Here is an 18067-nt window from a genome sequence, read left to right as displayed (position 1 = left end):
CCTTATTTCTTCAGGGCAAAGGCAGGGCCTCCTCTCTTCCCTTGGCCCTGGGCGAGCCCGCTGGTCCTGGTTCCTGGAAGAGCCTCATGGGGTCTGCCCTGAGCTTGCTCACCGGGCCCCGGGTCCCTCCCCTTCACCTGCACCACATGCCACGTTTCCAGGGACCCTGTGACCACAGCCACCGGGCCCCTCTCTGGGAGCTTCCTCAGGTTCTGTGTAAGCGTCACCTCCCTTCTGGGTCTCTGGTTGCGACTCAAGGGATGCAGCTGAGCCGTCCCATTTGTCTTTTCTTACCCATTTCCAATCCACTGCTTATTGCAAGTCTTGGGCACTGCTGCGAAACCTCTGTTCCCGGTTTGATAGCGGCTGATTTCACCGTCCTGTGCTGCGTTCCTTACCACCACCCGCTCTCCCCAGGGGCCGCCCTCGGCCCGTCTCGCACCGTTTGCCTTCTCTGCCCCTTGCAGGCTCTCACTGAAATATTTCCTCCCTCCCGACCCGCCTTCCCAGCCACCTTCTGCTTCATTTTTCACTCCAGCTTCACCTCAAAAGATACTATGTGAGTCAGGACAGTAGGACCTGAAGCTAAGTTCGCTTGGTACCCAGAAAGCGGTCACTTGACTTCCATGGCCTCTGAGATGTTTGTTAACCCTTCACGTGCTGACGGCGCTCGACTTCCTTGTCTCTTTTGTGTAAAAGTCCAGACTAGAAGCCACAGCGGCAGTGGTATCCTACCCTCGGCCTGCAGGGTCACAACGTTCAAGGTGGCCTTATCACTGTCACTTTAAGACGATAAATAGACAGGCCTGTCATGGGCCTGACAGCTGGGTCTGCTTCATTTATGGGGCTGGCCACTTGCCGGCCCTGAGGCGGTACACGAGGGCTCGAGGTGCCATTCGTGCCATGGGCCAGTCCCTGGACGTCCGGGAGGGCCCTGCAGAGTCGGTGCTGGCCTTGCAAGACATGGCCCTCCTTTCTCGGCGCCAGAGCCACGGCACAGCTTGGCACTGAACACAGCTGGCGCTCAGGGGTTCGGACCCAAAGGAAGCAAAGAGAAGCAGGGGAGGCAGAAAAAATAGTGACGGTGGCCAGGGCTGGTCACAGCAGCCCACGTGCCAATCAGAGGCAAGAATGCAAAAGTGGCCCACGGGGAGCAAGACTGAGGTCCTGCTGGCTCGAAGAGAAAGGAGGCAGAGCTGAGCCGGCGGGGCCATCTCGGCACAGCAAAGGGAGCGTGGGTGTTCTTCGTGCAAGGAAGGAGGGGCGCTGGTCAAAGGAGCCCTCTGAGCTTCCTGGAGGCCAGGTTTATTCTTACAGGTAAAAACACATTAAAAAGGAGACCAATAAAAGGGCTGTTTAAAGTGGAAATAAAGCCGGAGGAAATCAAGGACTTACCTGATTTATTTTTGCATTCGATGTCATAGCCTGTGATGGGGCTGTTTCCATCGAATCCCATGGTCCACCGGAGGGTAATTGTGCGGGCCTTCACGTCCTTGATCTCAATTTCGGGAGGGTCTGGGGGCTCTGTGCAGGCAACAGGAAACCTGGGGTTAGCTCTGATGCGGCTCAGACATGAGACGCCGGTGGAAATGCGGAGTGCGAGTCCCCAGAGCTTTGTCAGCACTCGGCACTGGCAGATGGCTTTTGACCCTGAAGTAATTTTTTCCTAATCCCATTTTAAGACAGAAAAATTTCACTTTTCCAAATCTGCCAATTTTCACAGCATTTATAAAGCTGGACCAAACCTGGAGGGTTTAAATGCCACTCTTCTGACTTGGAATCTGTTAACCCAAAGATTATTTTGGCCCCAAATGTTAAACTCCCAACTTGGATCACCTAGTGTAAGGATCCCCAAAACTGAGCAAGGAAGGTGGCAAGAAAGCCCCGCGGTCCAGCCTGGCCCCTTCGTGGGCTTTGCTCTGGGGCTGCACCTCGACACGGCCCCAAGGCGAGCGCAACACTGCAGCAGTGCCAACTCTGTGGCTTTCAGGCTTTCCTGAGGGCTTGGGAGGCGCCCGAGCCTGGGCACACACTTACTGCCCGAAAATAGCTGTCTGTCCCCTAGGCTGTGCCCTTCCTACCTTGCACTGTGAGCTGAATTATTCCACGGTCCTCCCCGTAAGAATTGATGGCGTGGCAGGAGAAGAAGCCAGAGTCTTCTCTTACCGTTGGCAAGATCTACATGTAAAGCAGAAAGAAATCCGTCTTATCCAGTAGAACGGGGTGACGGAACAACTCAACAGGCTTTGGGCTGTAAAAATCTTCTGTCTGCTTTCACCCTCCTCCCACCCATAATTGCACACACGCACGCACACACACACACGGACGTACACGGACACACAGTTCTAAGAGCAAATGATTTCAGCATCACTGTAAATGTGCAGGTGGATGGGTTCAGTGTACATCATCCATGTCTGTTGCCAGCTCGTTAAATTAGGTGTGCAGTTTCTGCAGAGTCTCATGGTCAGGTTGATATATATTGCACGCATATTTTTTTTCTCATAGTGAATTTTTAAAGCATCCAAACCAACCCTTGTTAAAAAGCACAGATCTTTAAATACTGCAACTGAGGTCTGATCTCCCAGGACTCTGGGATTGGACCCTGGGAGCGAATCAATAGAAGCATTTCAAACACAAGGTTTTTTTCCCCATGTGTGTTACAGCACCATTTCTCCCCCACGTTAAAGGAGTCACTCAGCTAACTACCACTATAAGAGACTGCAATATTTTTGTCGTTGAGTTTTTCTAAAGAAGCAAAATATTTTCCTTATCATATTTTTTATCCCACAGCCCATCTAATTTTTCCTTCTACAGGAAGTTAAAGCAGGTGCCCAGCATAGGCTGTCATTCCTCCAGGATTAACTGTCATTAAAAGACGCTATTTCTCCCGTCTGTTCTGGTTACAGTTGGACTCCCTGCTACGTTTGTAATAATTTTACTCTTCATAACACATTCGATAAAGCACTAGTCTTGCAGGCCACTCAGAAATCCTGTTGGATGAAGGGTGAGAGAGAGTGCTTCTTAAATAAGTTTCGAAAGATGGTTCATTGATTGCCACCCGCACGTACCCACTGAGGTGGAAGGACAGGCTCGTTCTGCCCGCGAGTCTGCCTGTGACTCTGCCGTGTTTGCCATGCCTTTACCTGCAGGGTGGAGATCACCTCCTCCCCCACCTCCTTGGTGGACACAAGGTAACGGGCCATCTCGGGGTTGATGATTCGGTCCTCCTTCTCCCAGCGGACGATGATGGGCTTCTCGCCGTGGGCCGTGCAGCTCATTTCCTTCTTCTGACCCTGAGTGGCCAGCGTGGTGTTCGGATAGGACGTAATCATCGCGGGAACTGAAAGCCCAAAAGTGACACAGCTTACTCGGTGAAGCAGGCGTCTCCGTTTTCCCCACCGGAACACGCAGCTCAGTCACACTTCGGGGTGGGGTGGGGGGTGGTTCTTTGAAACAAAATGTAGTCAAGAAACTGCTGAGCAAGAATCATGATCAAAATAATTGGAAGGTGGCAGAAAAATGAAACTGGACTCCATGAGCCCTCAGCGGGGCTGCCGTGTGCTGTCCTGCTGGAGGGGTGCTGCTCTCTTCCAGTCCCCGAGGAGGGGACACGTGGGTCACAGGGCACAGCCCACGGTGGCTCCTGAACACACAGGAAAGCGATTTGATTTGCTCATTGGACTGGAAAGGGGGGCTTCCTTAAGAACTGCAAAGAGGCAAAGTCCTACTGTGTCCTACTGTGTAGCACAGGGAGCTATATTCAATAGCTTGCAACAGCCTATAATGGAAAAGAATATGAAAAAGAACTTACACATGTATGACTGAATCACTTTTGCTGTTCACCAGAAACTAACAGACATTGCAAACCAACCACACTGCAGTTAAAGAGAAGAACCCCGCTCCTCCTTCTGCGATCGCCCGCACTTCTGACTCTTCTAACTCCACTTCAAGCAGGGAAGGAACCTTGCTAGTCAACTGGGGTGGCGCCTGGCGGCCGCCAACCAATCCCTGAAGTGACTGCTGCGCGTCCCCACCTCCCACAGCTGGCCCAAGCTCTGGCAGTCACGTGGAGACCTCAGACCTACCGTCCTCCCAAAGCTTATGGCAGGCGGGGGATCTCATCCCAGTGCACTGAGGGAGCAGGAAGCTTTATTTGGAAAACTTCTCAGTTCTCTCTCTCCATCTCAAAATGCATCTTTAGACTCCTGGGTGCTATGCTGGAGGCCACACCCCTATTCCACCAGCCACCAAGAAATGCTGGACAGCGTATAACAAATATCTTAAAAATACCTGCTAATCTTATACGGAAATGAGAGGAAATGCAGGAGCCAGAAACAGAAGTGGACGCTGAAAGGCCCAGGGTATCACGATGCTGGTGCTCTGACTACCTGAGAGGCCGGGCATTAAAGTGAAACCTGCAGACCAAGCTTCTCAAAGGGCTCTTACTTCAGAGCGAGCCTATCCCCCAAAATAAGTAAATAAGTAAAACCCACAACGGCAAAGGGAGAAGCAAACTGCCTTGGCTTGTGCTGTGAATGAAGGGAAAAATGTGTCCCCTGAGAATCTGTAGCTGGTCTGACTCCACATAGGTTTGGAGTCAAATTCATAGTAAAGGATTAATATGATGGTGAACCTAGTTTGGTAAAGGGCCTGAGGAACTCAGCGAAAGCAAACAAAAACACACTGTAGCGGGATGGGCCCTCCGTCCAGGCCCTTCGTGATTCTCCTAGATGAAGCTCTGCTAAACATGAGCTCACAAACCAAAACTCTAAAACACAGGAGAAAACAATCTACCCTCATTGAGAATCAAAGCCCCAAGGATTTTAGAATCACCAGATACAGACCCTAAATTATACATAAAAAGGCAAGATGCTCAAAAATGATGAGAAAGATTTGAAAAAGAACTAAAACAAATCTATAGCTCCTCCTGCTTTTTACCTCATTTTCCCAATCAACCTCATCTTTCCAAAGACCCTCCCTCATTTCCAAGGTCAAGCTCACATGTTGCTCTTTCTTGCCCACCTCAGAGCCCTCCAATGTCCTCTGGGCTCTTGACCATAGAAACATTGTCTTCTCCTGAGACTGGCACATCCTGGTCACATCTCCCCCAGGCAGGCCCGAATGGCTGGAGACACACCACAACCAGCCAGAGACCTACCAGTTGTGTAGCCGGGACACCCCTGGAAGAGCCTGCACCTTGCAATTTCTCCATAGTCAGCAGCATGCGGCAGAGAGAATAGCACGTGGGGCAGACAGACAGGGAGCCGAGGAAAAGCAGCATCGTGCATCCCACATTTTAAAGAAAGCTGCCTCTGACCACGGTGGGCGTATCCGAGATGCAGCAGAGCCGAGCCTACCATCTCCGACCTTCCCCTGGCCCTTCTTTTCCTCTCGCTTGTTTAAGGAAAACTTTAATCTTATGAACAGCTTCGCTGAGGTCTGATTTACTTACTATGAAGTGCACCTGCTTTAAGTGTAAAGTCATGGGTTTGAGGACTGTCTTTGCCTCCCGGCGTGGCTGTGACCAACTACCATGAGCTGAGCAGCCCCCCACAGACCTGCATCTCCTCATGGTTCTGGAGGTTCTGGGGGTCAGTCCAGAACTGAGGTGACAGCAGAACCCCGCTTCCCTGAGGATGCTGGGAAGAACTATGCTCACCTCTTCCAGTGCCTGGGGCCTTGGCACTGTGTGGCTTGTGGCAGCACTGTTCCCATCTCTGCCCCATCCTCACCAGGAGCTCCTCCTCCAACGTTTCTTTGTGTTTTCATATGGGTTTCTTACAGGGCACCAGTCACTGGATTTGAGACCCATCTTAGTGCAGTGTGACTTCATTTAACTAAGTCCACCTGCCAACGCCCTCTTTCTACATAAAGTCATATTCTGAGATGGACATGGGTTTTGAGGGAGCACTGTTCAACCACAAGCAAGGATATTCACAGCATCCAACACACGCACACACCATTACAACCCAACACAAGAATACAGAGCTGCACAATCATCGCTACACCAAATTTCAGAGCATTTACACCCCCCCTAAAGACTCCTCTTGTCCATTTAGGATTACTTTCCTTCCCCACTCTGGGTCCTACACAACCATCTAGATTTGCCTTTTCTAGACATTTCCTATAAACAGGATCTTATGACAAATGTTGTGTGTGTGTCTAGCTTTCTGGATTTTTTCCCACTGTGCATGTTTTCAAGGTTCATCCAGATTATAGTGTATACCAGTACTTTTTTTGCCCTTTTTGTTGCTGAATACTATTTCACTGCATGGATAGACTACATTTTGCTTCATTTTTGTCATTAATATATTCCCTATGGTTGAGGTTTAGTGAAATGATGCCACTGTAAGGAAAATTCTTATTCTATGTTTGAAGGACACCTGTGCCTGGGGCAGTGGGCCACACCCGCCTGTTGCATGGAGCCCCACCTGGGAGCCCAGCCTGCCCAGTGCACTATGATGGCTGGGATCACTCTTCTGAACATGGTCACGGGGAGAGGCCAGGTCAATCTGTGAGGTTTTTCTGATACATCTCCTTCTTCTATTTTCTCCTGTGCCAACCTGCAATCAGGATAGCTGGAGCAGCAGCTACTATCTTGGATCAGGAGGTGACTCTGAAGATGGGAGCTGGGGTCTTTGATGACACTCTGAAGCTGTGATCCCAAACTTGGCCTGCCTCACTCCAGAAAAAGAAAGTTTACATGACACAGAATTAAACTATTATGTTTATCCATTATTACTTTGTATTTTTCTATAACAGGAGACTGGGAATCGTTCTGAGCTGACCTTAATCATAGGTCTAGACTCTTTGGGAAAATATAGCATATGTTCTACATTGGAAAACAATTTCTATTGCATGACTCTGCAGAGAAGGATGTAGTACACAATGCATATTGTTTCCAAAACAAGCCCCCGCTGAATGCTCAGTGTTGATGGGTTGGGTTGTCATCAGCCTGTACGACGCAGTAGTTGCCTGAATCTGAATCCTCAGGTGTGACATTGGCTCACTGTGTGGCCCTAGACAGTCACTTAACTACTCTGTGCCTCAGTTTCATTTTTTGTCAAACGGAAATGGAAGTAATTATTGAGAGGATAAAAGAAGCCAGCCTACAGCACACAGTCAGCATTACCTGAGCAACAACAAGCATCTCCATGTGTCTGATAGTGGGGGATTCCTCACGCCCCAGGGGAGGTGGGGTCTTCAGATGGGGGACGGAGTGGGCTTTGGGCTTTGATTTGGGGGCTGTGGTCTGCTCAGGCCTTTGGCCACATCTTCTTCACGAGACTTCTTTACTGAAGACATTTTCATTTTTGCACCAAATCCACAAACCAAGATTTTTTTTCTCATAATGCCAGAGGACTAGGTCATGATCATTAAGGACCCCAAGGCCACCAAAAGTGACCTAAATTGCAAAAGTGTCAATAAGCCTGTTGTAGGCCTAAGAAGAAGAAAACAGCTACTTCTCATGTCTCCTTTCAAAGCCAGGAAACATGAAACCCACGTACAATTTAGCTTTGGCACGTGGCCCCCTGGTGCCTCCTGTCAAGAGCCCGATTCCCGGAAGCCCTGGGGCTGAGCCCAGAAGGGAGACACTCTGGCTGCGAAGCTGTGTTCTAGAAATCAGTCCGCGCTAATGCCTCCCGGGCCGTGAGCGTCTAAAGGCCTCAGAGAGGATTTCTCACTGTGCGGTATTTGCTAAAAGACAAGAAATTTGTAAAATGGCAGAGTATGAAAAAAACACAGATTTCTTGTGAGGAGCTGGAAGTGTGACCCTTCCTAGTCCGCGGCACTCTGTCACTCTCAGCCCGGACGCGTTGCTGCCCTACCCCGTGAGCCGCTACGCGCGGGAGCAAACGCACCGTGGAGGCCGGCGCTCATCCCGAGTGTGCAGACGTCCTGCTAGAAGAACACATGACTGGTCTCCAAGTAAACGCAGCAATGCTTTGAGCCTTGGTTGTTTTTGCTTTTTCCTTTTCTTACCAACGAAAAGCTTTATCGCACTCTACGTGGGAGAATAACCTTGACTAAATCATGGGCCCCTGGTTTATGTTTTGACTGACTTACTCTGCTAAAAAAAAAAAAAAAAAGCTTCTCTTTTACTCCTATTTCTCCTTTGGAAAAATGCCCCACTAAAATGGGTATTTTAGTTCTGGTGAATCATCAGAAATGGTCTGACAAACCCATGTTCTGTCCCACCCAAGTCTTTTCAGCTCTTTGAAGAAATGGTCAAAAGGATTTTTTTTAGAAAGTGACTGTTACCCTTGCTCTTTGCAGCGCTCATGTTTGAAGGCATGACCTTCTCACCCGTCACAGCCACAGGTGCTGAGAGATGACAACATCAGCAGAGCAGTGCTTTCTGCCAGGGTCCCGGATGCAGAGCGAATGGCTGTGGGGGTGTAATGGGAACGGGCACCAAGGGGAGGCCGGGGAGGGAAGGAAATCCAGACCAAGAGGGCTTTGCTCACAGACTGCGTGCCACATGTTTTTCCTGGAAAACTGCCCATTTTGGAGAGTGCTGTTTTACTTTGGTACATTTCAGTTCATAAATTTCCTTCATAAACCAGGTATCGCCTAACAGCACCTTAATGTTCAGCAAATCTGCGTTCTTGCAGTATAGAGGCTCCTCCGACCTACCTGCTTGCAGCGTAAAGACGCAGTGGCACAGGGGAGCCGCGCCACCCACCAGGGAAAGCCGGTTCCGCACGCGGAGTTCAACTCTGCAGACCAGTGACGCCATCTATTTTGAAACTGGCAATGGTGGGAGGAGTTACAGCACTGGAACTGGCCAGTGCGAGAAATTAGGGCTTTCTTTCCTCCCTCCACCCCCATCAGCTAGTTGTTTAACATTTCCCAGAATTTCCCAGAACATTATGTAGGAGGGTATGTCGCTACAAAAATGATTTTAACAGATGTTTCCATCAAGCCAGAGGCACTGAGAAGATGGTGAGTTTACCTAAGAGCCATAACCAACCTTATTCATAACCATACATCCTGCAAATAGGAACAGCACATCACTGTACATTTCGACAGGAAATTCAGCAATAAATTGATGCACATTAATTTTTCAACATATGGATATAGAGAAAATAAAACATATATTAATAAATCACTGATATTATGGATAATTTCTAAACTTTACTCTCCTGTTTTAATGCCTCTACCAATGATACAAAACTGAGCCTAATACAGTTTTGTTTCTTTTCTCCCTCCCTAGCTCTGCTTAAAAGACCACTTGAAAAGAAACAACAGGAAATACTAAATGTCTTGGATAAACTGGGCACTACGCCTGTCCAGATCGTCTGTTTAATCCCTTTATCCTGCAGAAAAAGAGAAAACCAGAGAAGAGGAAGGAGGGTCACAGGCCCAGATACCAGAGTCAAGCAGGTTCGGACTTTAATGGGCCCTGTCTGAAAACTGTCCTTGCCGTCACCAGTGGTGACCGCCAGCCTCCCCGAGCGCCCCGGACTTCCCATGCTTGAGCAGGCAAGACCTGCATCCTGCGAAGCCCCTCAGTCCTTCCACGTGGTCAGAACAGAGGTGGCAGAGGCGGGTGTGAGGCCAAGAACAAGGCCGCAAGGTTGCCCCAACACCCAAGATGGAAACTAGAGGCAGGGACACTCGGGTTTCTATTGGGAGGGCCAGGAAGGGAGGTGCTCTGAGACATGGGCACATTTTACAAGCTACTTCTTCTTCCTCTTTTTTTATGTCTTCCCGACAGTTGACTATAAAAATTTTCAAACACATAGAAAGTTGAACAGCCCTACGCTCACTCCTTGTGTCCACAATGAACAGAGATTTGAATCAAAAGTTATTTTTGCTATTATTTCATCAATCAAAATTTGCTAGATACATAATTTTCATTATTCTGAATACATAAAAGAGACTTAGGTGAAACCGTGAAGCAGTGAGCGTCACAAAGATCAGGCACTGTCTTCTTGAGTTCTGCTGCTCAGGGTGGAGAGCCGTGGAAGTGCCTTGCTCTGGACTCTGCAGGTGTAGCTTGGGATCTAGTGGCTTTGGGTTAGAGCTCTGGTCCTCTCACCCATGTCCGATCAGGGGAGGAGGAGAGAAAGAGGGCTGGGAGGCTGGGCTCCAACATCACACCATCCACAGACACGCTGCTGTGAGTGGGCAAGACCATGGGCTGCCCTGGGGCCCTGTTTTCTCATCTGAGTCACAGGAGGGCTGAATGGGACCAGGTGCTTCAACCCGGGCTGCATCGCAGTGGTGGGAATCAGCTGAGGAGCTTTGAAAATATACCAATGCCAGGCCCCGGCCCAGACCAACTGCTCAGAGTCTCTTGGGGCGGGGCTCAGAAATGGGTTTCTTCAAAGCTCTCCAGGCACCCTAATATAATACACAGCCTGGACTGGAACAACTCGACTGGATGAGCTCCAAGTGCTTCCAGCTCTGACCGTCCTCTCCTTCCCTTTCTCTTTCTAATTTTCCCTTCACTCCCCCTCCCTCCTGTCCACCTTCCTTCCTTCTTTTCATTTTATCCCTCTTCCTCTTTCTCCTTCCCTCTCTCTCTTGATCATCACTCCATAATAACAATACTTATCTTTGATGTATGCCACGTGCTAGAAAATTTTTCATATACTCTGCACAACAGCCCGATGGGATAGAAACTCCGGTCCTAGAAGTGACCCAAGACATATTTACAGCTGCCATTTTAAGTGGGTTCCAAATTACACTACAAACATGTGTGAGAGATGGAGAAAAAACATTTCTAGCAGAATCATAGGATTTAAATTTATATGCAAATGATCAAAGAGAACCAGACTCCAAATACCTATTTTGAAGGGAAAAAAATTTGAGATGAAAATATAAAAGAATTTTAGGATTCATTCCCTGCTTGACATCCTGCCCCCTTCCTCTTTGTTTACACGTGAGGAAGCAGAGAACTGGAGGGTTGAAGGCTGGCTAAACTGGCACCTGCTCCTTTATGCCCCTCTCCTCCCCTAACGCAAAGCGCTATTTCATCTAGTAAGACTGAAGAAAAATCAGTGTCGCCATAAAAGTAATGTAGTAAAATGATCTTTACTCCCTGAGAGGATGACCCTTTCCCTCCCTTCCTTTCTGTCTCCAGGGTCTGCAGAAGTAGAGCAGGTCTAAGCTAAGCCACACAGAGTAAAGCACACACCTGGACCTCTGTGTCCATCAAGTTTCAGATCACTTCTACACGCGTGATCTCACAGAGACACAGGTGTTCTCAGCAGAGCAGGAACGCCTCATTCCACTCACCCACACTGACGCGGAGTCAGGCGAGGTAGGCAGTGAGCCTGAAGCCGTGCAACCAGTCAGCGGGAGACCTAGGAGGACACCCGGGCCTTCTGAACCCACGTCCAAAGCCTCTGCCAAACTGCAGCAGAGGCCCCAAGGCGGCTGGTCCTCGGCGCACAGAACCCTGCCTGCTGGGGCGAGGGGTGGCCAGAGTTTCCTTGGAAGATCCTCCATCGGGCGCTGGGCCCACTCAGGGGAGACTTCCCATGATATCCTTGACGGCTCCCTGTCCTCAGCTGCGGAATGAAGGTTCCAGCATCTCTCCTGCAAGCCTCTGGTGTATTTGAGTGATGATGCCGGCAGCACTGGCTACATGATTCTACCCCCTCTATTCTAATCACAAAGGTGGTGCAGACAGATGCAACCTGAATGAGGGAAGGGGTTAGACCCCTTTCAAATACGGTGCAACATACCAATGTGATCGTCCCTGTGACTGTGGTTCCCAGACTTACATCACCTGGGGACCATTGAGGACCTCCAGCCATGTTTCCCAGTCACAGCAAACACATGTTCTCCTTAGCATTCCTCTCCTTTTCAAAAAATTGGAGTGAAATGTACATAACATAAAATGGATCATTTTAGCCACAGCTCAGTGGCGTCGGGTGCATCCACACCGCTGCGCAGCCTTCACCAGCACCAGCCGCTGCCCCCTCGGCCCTGGTGCTCCCTTCTACAGGACTCTCCCTGTGAATGTGACTGCCCCCAGCTCCTCATGTCGGTGGACTCACGCAGCACTTGTCCTTCTGTGACGGGCTTATTTTGCTTAGCATAATGTGCTCAAGGTTCATCCGTGTTGTCGTATGTGTCAGAATTGCCTTCCTTTTTAAGCCTGAATAACACTCTGTTGTGTGTAGGTACAATATTTTGTTTATCCATTCTTCCGCTGATGGACTCTTGGGTTGCTTTCCACCTTTTGCTACCGTGAATGATGCTGCGATGGTCACTGGGGTACAAAGCATTATTCTTGAAAATGTCAGTAGCCATTTGCTAGAGAAAACAGTTTGCAATTCTGTGCCTGCTTCTTCTCAACGTTCAAAGGCTGAGTGGCTTTTTCGCGGTTTGGGGTCCCTGCCTCTCAGCTGCACCTCCGTTTCCTCATCTGTAAGAACAATGGGGCCTCCAGCCTCCCGAGGCTGTGAGGAGGATTAATGAGATTGTGTTCGTGGACCCCACTGAGTGCGTCGCCAAGAAAGGCCCCGCAGAAACACAAAGTGCCATTATCGCTGCCGCAGAATCAGAAATCCCTCCTGTCCAAATCCACGTTGTTCATAAAAGTTTCAGCAAGTGAGGCTGCCTACTGGGCAGCTCTAATCCCCATAAAGAAAATGATTTCTCCAGCCAGGAATTAATAAGTTCTTAGCGCATCCTAAAATATCTCCTCGGCTGGGTTATTATGCTTGCATTTGATTATAACCATTAATCAAGCACAAGCGACAGTGGGCTGTACTTGATGCTAAACTTTAACCAGAGTGACAATGTCTCCACTTCCTGGCCGCTTTGCTGGGGCCTCGTGATATGATTAAATGTGTCAGGGGAAAGACAGAGGACACTTAGGGTTCTTTTTTTTTTTTTTTTTGTCCCGTCTGGTCATGTGGAGAGATGCTACGTTTTGCCCAAAAAGAAAACTTTCTAATAATTAGATAGAAACCAAATATTGAGTAGACTTTGATTTTCTGCCAACAGTGATAGTAAAAAATAAATAAAAAATTGTGAGAAAACAGACCATCAAGTCATCATGAATTAAGTGAGGTCCAGAAAATTTATCAGAAAAAAAGTAACAATCAGCCAAGTGTCAGACAGCCCCCGAGAGGGTCCCCAGTGATCCCCACCCTTCTGGTATGCAAACCCTCCTACGGCCCCCTCCCACATTTCCGCAGAGTTGTCGGTCTCCGTGCCAATAGAAAACAGCAGAAATGGCGGTGTGTCACTCTGCGATTTGATCATAAAAGACTGAGCTTCCATCTTGGGCACTGGAGTCCCCTCTCTCTTCCTCTCTCTCCCATCACTCACTTGAGGACAGCCTGCCAACCTGTCACCAGGACACCCAGAGGCCCACAGAGTGGACCATGAGGGATGCAAGTGTCTGGCCAACCACCTGCAAGGACCCAACGCCAGCCAACAACCCGGTGCAGGATTGTTGAAGTGGATTCTCTCCAGCCAAGCCTCCCCTTCTAAAGTATTTGGATATGATTCCTGAAAGGCAAGAAGTTTCCATGGAAACAGGACCAGTGGTTTCCCATGGCTTAGGGATGGATACACAGAAGAGTTCGGTCCAAAGCCATGTTCTAATGTACAGGCAGGTGCTTGATACACAACTGTTTCTCAGGGAGAAGCAAAGAGAAGGAAGATAAACCATAATCCCACTAACGCTCCTGGTGGTGGCCTGCGCCTCACCCTGTAGGTATCGGCTGCAACGGCACATCGCCTGGGGCTCCCTGGAGTTCAGGGCCGTGTCTTCTGGCAGTTCTGCTCATGCCAGCCCCGTCTTCAGGGTATCCAGGGTCTTCCTCTACTTGAAGTTTCTTGTCAAATGACCACGACTTTGATCCTGCCGTGGACCCTGCCATCCCCACCATATTTTAAAATTTCTGACGTTTTGCCTTTTGCCTGAAGCCAATTTGACCACTTGGTCTTCATCTGTATCAGTATTCACTCCCCACAGCACTTCCGTATTTGGCCACGAGTGAGATGTTCCCATTAGCTTGCAAAAAATACACCATGTGCTTTTGTTAATTTGCTTATCTGGATTTGGTTATAACATCTGGCTTATTTACTCTGATTATCATTTTTTCCTGCATTTATCATTTGACTATGCTAGTATCAGGGATACAGAAAGTCCTGGTGTAATAATGATGATAATTATAGCTGGCCTGCACTAAGCCCTATGCTGGTCATTTTATTAGCTTTTAATCTTTACAGCAACTCTAGGAGGTAGGTGCTATTATTATCCTGATTTTATGAGCACAGAAATTGAGGCCTAGACAGACTGAATGAGTCATTCTGGGCCCCACAGTAAGTGGTGGAGCCTAAATTTTAACACAGTCATACAGGGAATGTGTCCGTAAATAGCTGAGTTTCGTCCTGCCTGGTTTTGAGTTATGTTTACAGTGGCATCACGCTGCACTGTCTTGTGTCCTCCAGCTTTCACTTCGCGTCATGCTTGAGTTTTGTGCGCGTATCTGTTATATCTGTCACATATACATGTGGTGCCTGCAGGCATTTGCATTGCTGTGTGCTATTTCTTCGCATGAATATTTATGGTTTACTTATTAGTAACATTTCAGAATTTGGCCATTGCAAACAATGCGACCATAAACATTTTTGTACATGAACCTGGTCCCTTGTACGTGAATTTCTCTAGGGAACACAGAGAGGAATGAAATTTCTAGTCAAGGTATATGTGTATCTTTAAATTTATGAGACAGTGCCAAACAGCCTTCAAAAATAGTTGGACAGATATGCATTCTTACAAGCTATTTTTGTTACTAATTTGTTCGAAACAGTGGTTCTTCAAGGGCGGTCCCTGAATGATCAGCAGAAGCGTCACCTGGGAACTTGCTCAAAACGCCAGTTTCCGGGCTGGCAATCTGTTTGAACCAGCACTCCAGGTGACTTGGGGCATGCTTACGGCTGAGGACCCCTTCCTCAGAACTGCCCTCTGCGTCATCTCTCCCTTCCCCGGCAAAGCACCCAGAGCCTTCCCCGAGCATCCTGTGAGGGTGCTGTGGAAACAGAGCAATATCTGAAATCAGAAGAGCTGCCTCTGAGTTTTGGCTCTGCTGGTTCTCGAGCTACACACTTAGGTGAGTGTCTACACTCTGAGCCTGGCTGCTCCGTGGGTACCATGGTGATGCCTCCCTCAGCACAGAACAGCTGCAAGGATCAAACACGTGAAAAGCCCTCTGTAGGCTGTGCAGGGTTTGTAGTATTAGTCCTTTTTCTTTAGCTAATATCTGCATCCATGACTTGTCTCCCCAACTGGACTTACATTCCACCAAGGCTAAAGGGCTTTTCACATACATGCCTATAGGCAAGGGCCAGAGGGAAAAACAAAACCAGTGTTACGATGAGGGGATCTTAGAGATTTTAAAGATTTAACAATGTTGTATGCTACCATAAGATATTGTGTATAGCTCATAGAGAAAAAAATGTGACAATGAATATATATATGTTCATGTATAACTGAAAAATTGTGCTCTACACTGGAATTTGACACAACATTGTAAAATGACTATAACTCAAAAAAAAAGTTTAAAAAAACCATGTTGTATGGTTTTTATAAAGCTTGAGTGATAAAAAAATGTTTAAAAGTAAATTTCACTTTTGCAGGTTCTAAATGAAGTCTTTATAAATTTGGCAAATAATATAATGGCTGTATCCTTCGTATCACCTAGAAAACTGACAGCATAGGTTAAAAGGAAAAGCAGGTCTGTTTTTTTTTAAAGAGCTAAATTCTGGTAACTCAGTATGAAAAGAACAGACTGACGGTCTGCATACTCTCCAAGAAGAGGGTTTCCAGGGGCGTTTTCAAAGGGATCATTGCCGCAGATCAACAGACAGGTGGCGCATGTGTGTGCACGTGTGCCTGTAATTGTGCACAAGTGCCTGTATTCTTCTGTAAGTGCACAGGGTGCACATACGTGCATGCACATGTCACACACGTGCATGGATGTGAGCACACCTGTACGTGTGTGTGCTGGAGGCACAGAGGACAGTGCCTGAGCCCTTGGAGAATTTAAATTATCTGAAATTCTTTCTGCAAAATTTTATACGAATGCCATATGGAGGTGCAAAATATCACCAACAATTTTGCCGACAGGGAAACACCTCTTCTGAAGGAACCAGCAACACAGCTAAACCCATCCTGGTGGGAGCCCAAACTACCTGCCTTTTCTTTCTTAATTCAAAGTGGAGAGAATTCCCCTCACGTACTGAATTGTAGGATTAATGATGCTAAGGGGTGGAGATCGTGTCCCAGCTCAGGACCAGACGCCAGGATAAGTAAATGCACACGCACACCTCGCACACAGGCACCTAAAATCAATGCTTTCCCGTGCTCTGTGCTGTGGGCTTATGAGCTTCAGATCCAGGCATAGCATCAGTAAACCCCCGCTTGGCACATTTGCAGGGATATTTTCAGCATAACTGCTGGCAGGTGGCATCCCTCAGTGTCTCCTGTTTATGGCAGCTAATAAATCTAAACAAAGGAAGAAACAGAAAGGAGCAAGGTGTTCTTGGCAAACAGCGCTGTTACTCAGAAGATACTTTATGACCCAGCGGCTCTCTGGGGGTTTTAAGATTTCAGAGGCTTGAGAAGGGACATGTGTCACTGTCCCTCCCAGGGGAGGCGAGCAGGCACTAATTGAGGCATTGACGGCTCTAAATGAAGCAGAAACCCGCCAGGAAGACTCAGCTCCTATGGAAATGAGTGCTGCGGGCAGTGCATGCCGGGTTGTTGGTGGTTTTCATTCATGGCTCGTTCACGCCAGGAAGCGCACGCGTCAGCACAGTGACTCGGGCTCTGACAGCACAAGATTGGAGCAGAACAGCCGCCAAAATGATGCTCAAGAATTAAAAACACCTCCTTTCTGATTTCCTAAATTCACAGTCTTTGGGGATGTACATTTATATCGTGCATTTCCCCGTTCGCATGTGCAAGACAGGCGTAGGATGCATTTAAGCATGCCTCAAAGTAGGCAGAGGAAAGAAAGAACGCTTAACAGCATCACTTCAGTTCCCCGTGAAGAAAGATTGTAGCATTATTCTTCCCACCCCCGTGGGCAGCATTCATGCAACAGGCGCTGGAGTTTTGCCTCATCTGACCTTCTGTATTAAACGTGGAAACAGCACGCCTGCAGAGGCTTCCAGGCGCTTGCACCAGCACTGGCTTCCTTGCCAGAGAGCCTTGGGGCCTGATGGGGAGGGAATTGTGAGTTCTGACTCAACATTCAATCTGTGTGTTAACAGTGGCGCTCTTTCTAAAATCCACCAGGTTCTAAGAGTAAGTCGTGTCAATGCACGCGTGTAGCTAGGGCTTTAAACGTGTGTTTGTGTGCATGCTTGTGAACAGCAAATGAGCTGTAAGTAAAATGTCCTCTTCTAAGTGGGTGTGTCCCCAGTGACAGGGACAGAATGTCAGGTTTAACCCCTGGAAGCTGCTCTGGGGAAACACAGGGGAGGTCTGGGGGTAGCTCCGTCTGCCGCAGCCAGAGCAGCGGCACATTGGGCTGGAGCTGCTTCAGCATCACCCAGCAGCCGGGTTGAAGCAGTGATGACTGGGCTCTGCTGTATTTGATTCAGCAGGTGCAGGGAGGGGCCCCAGGATCTGCACGTCTAACAGTTCCCATGAGACGGTGGTGCTGCTGACCACACATAGGGACCCACCAGCCAGAGGAATGGGTGACTCCAGCACCAAACATCTCCTGACCTGTTCTGATGCAGCTATTTAGATGTGTTATCAAAAAGCATAAACACCATTTCTTTTAATTCCAAATATTGTGTGTAGAAAACATCCCTCACCCTTGCTTTCCCAATGATACTTAGAAAATTTTCAAAAGAAATTTAGGTGCATACTCTGGGGAAAAGAAAAAGCATTATGCATGGAATGCAAGCCAGAAACTAGGAAGTAAAATCTTGATGGATCTGATTATATAACAATTTAGGAATTCCGTATGGCAATAAGCAAGCAAGCAGTTAAGCAAGACAACATGAAAAGGAAAATGGCAAATTGGAAAAGATACTGTAACATAATATAACAGAGAAAGAGGGGTGGGTAGAGCTT

At 48.2% G+C, this 18067-nt stretch overlaps 1 protein-coding gene across 1 annotated transcript in view; it reads right to left on the bottom strand.

Annotated features, from left to right (window-relative positions):
- Positions 1–18067, bottom strand: part of DSCAM (DS cell adhesion molecule) — a 544552-nt gene that overhangs the window by 123383 nt on the left and 403102 nt on the right. The window contains exons 12-14 of the mRNA XM_074373020.1: positions 3144–3340; positions 2082–2178; positions 1396–1524 (exon numbers count right to left, since the gene is read on the bottom strand). Of these exons, the coding sequence (XP_074229121.1) occupies positions 1396–1524; positions 2082–2178; positions 3144–3340 (423 nt within the window). The remainder of the gene's footprint in view (positions 1–1395; positions 1525–2081; positions 2179–3143; positions 3341–18067) is intronic.

The sequence above is a fragment of the Camelus bactrianus genome, chromosome 1 (genome assembly GCF_048773025.1).
Source record: "Camelus bactrianus isolate YW-2024 breed Bactrian camel chromosome 1, ASM4877302v1, whole genome shotgun sequence".
NCBI classification, from domain to species: domain Eukaryota; kingdom Metazoa; phylum Chordata; class Mammalia; order Artiodactyla; family Camelidae; genus Camelus; species Camelus bactrianus.
Note: the sequence above shows the minus strand (reverse complement) of the source record. Positions and strands in the feature narration are given on the sequence as shown.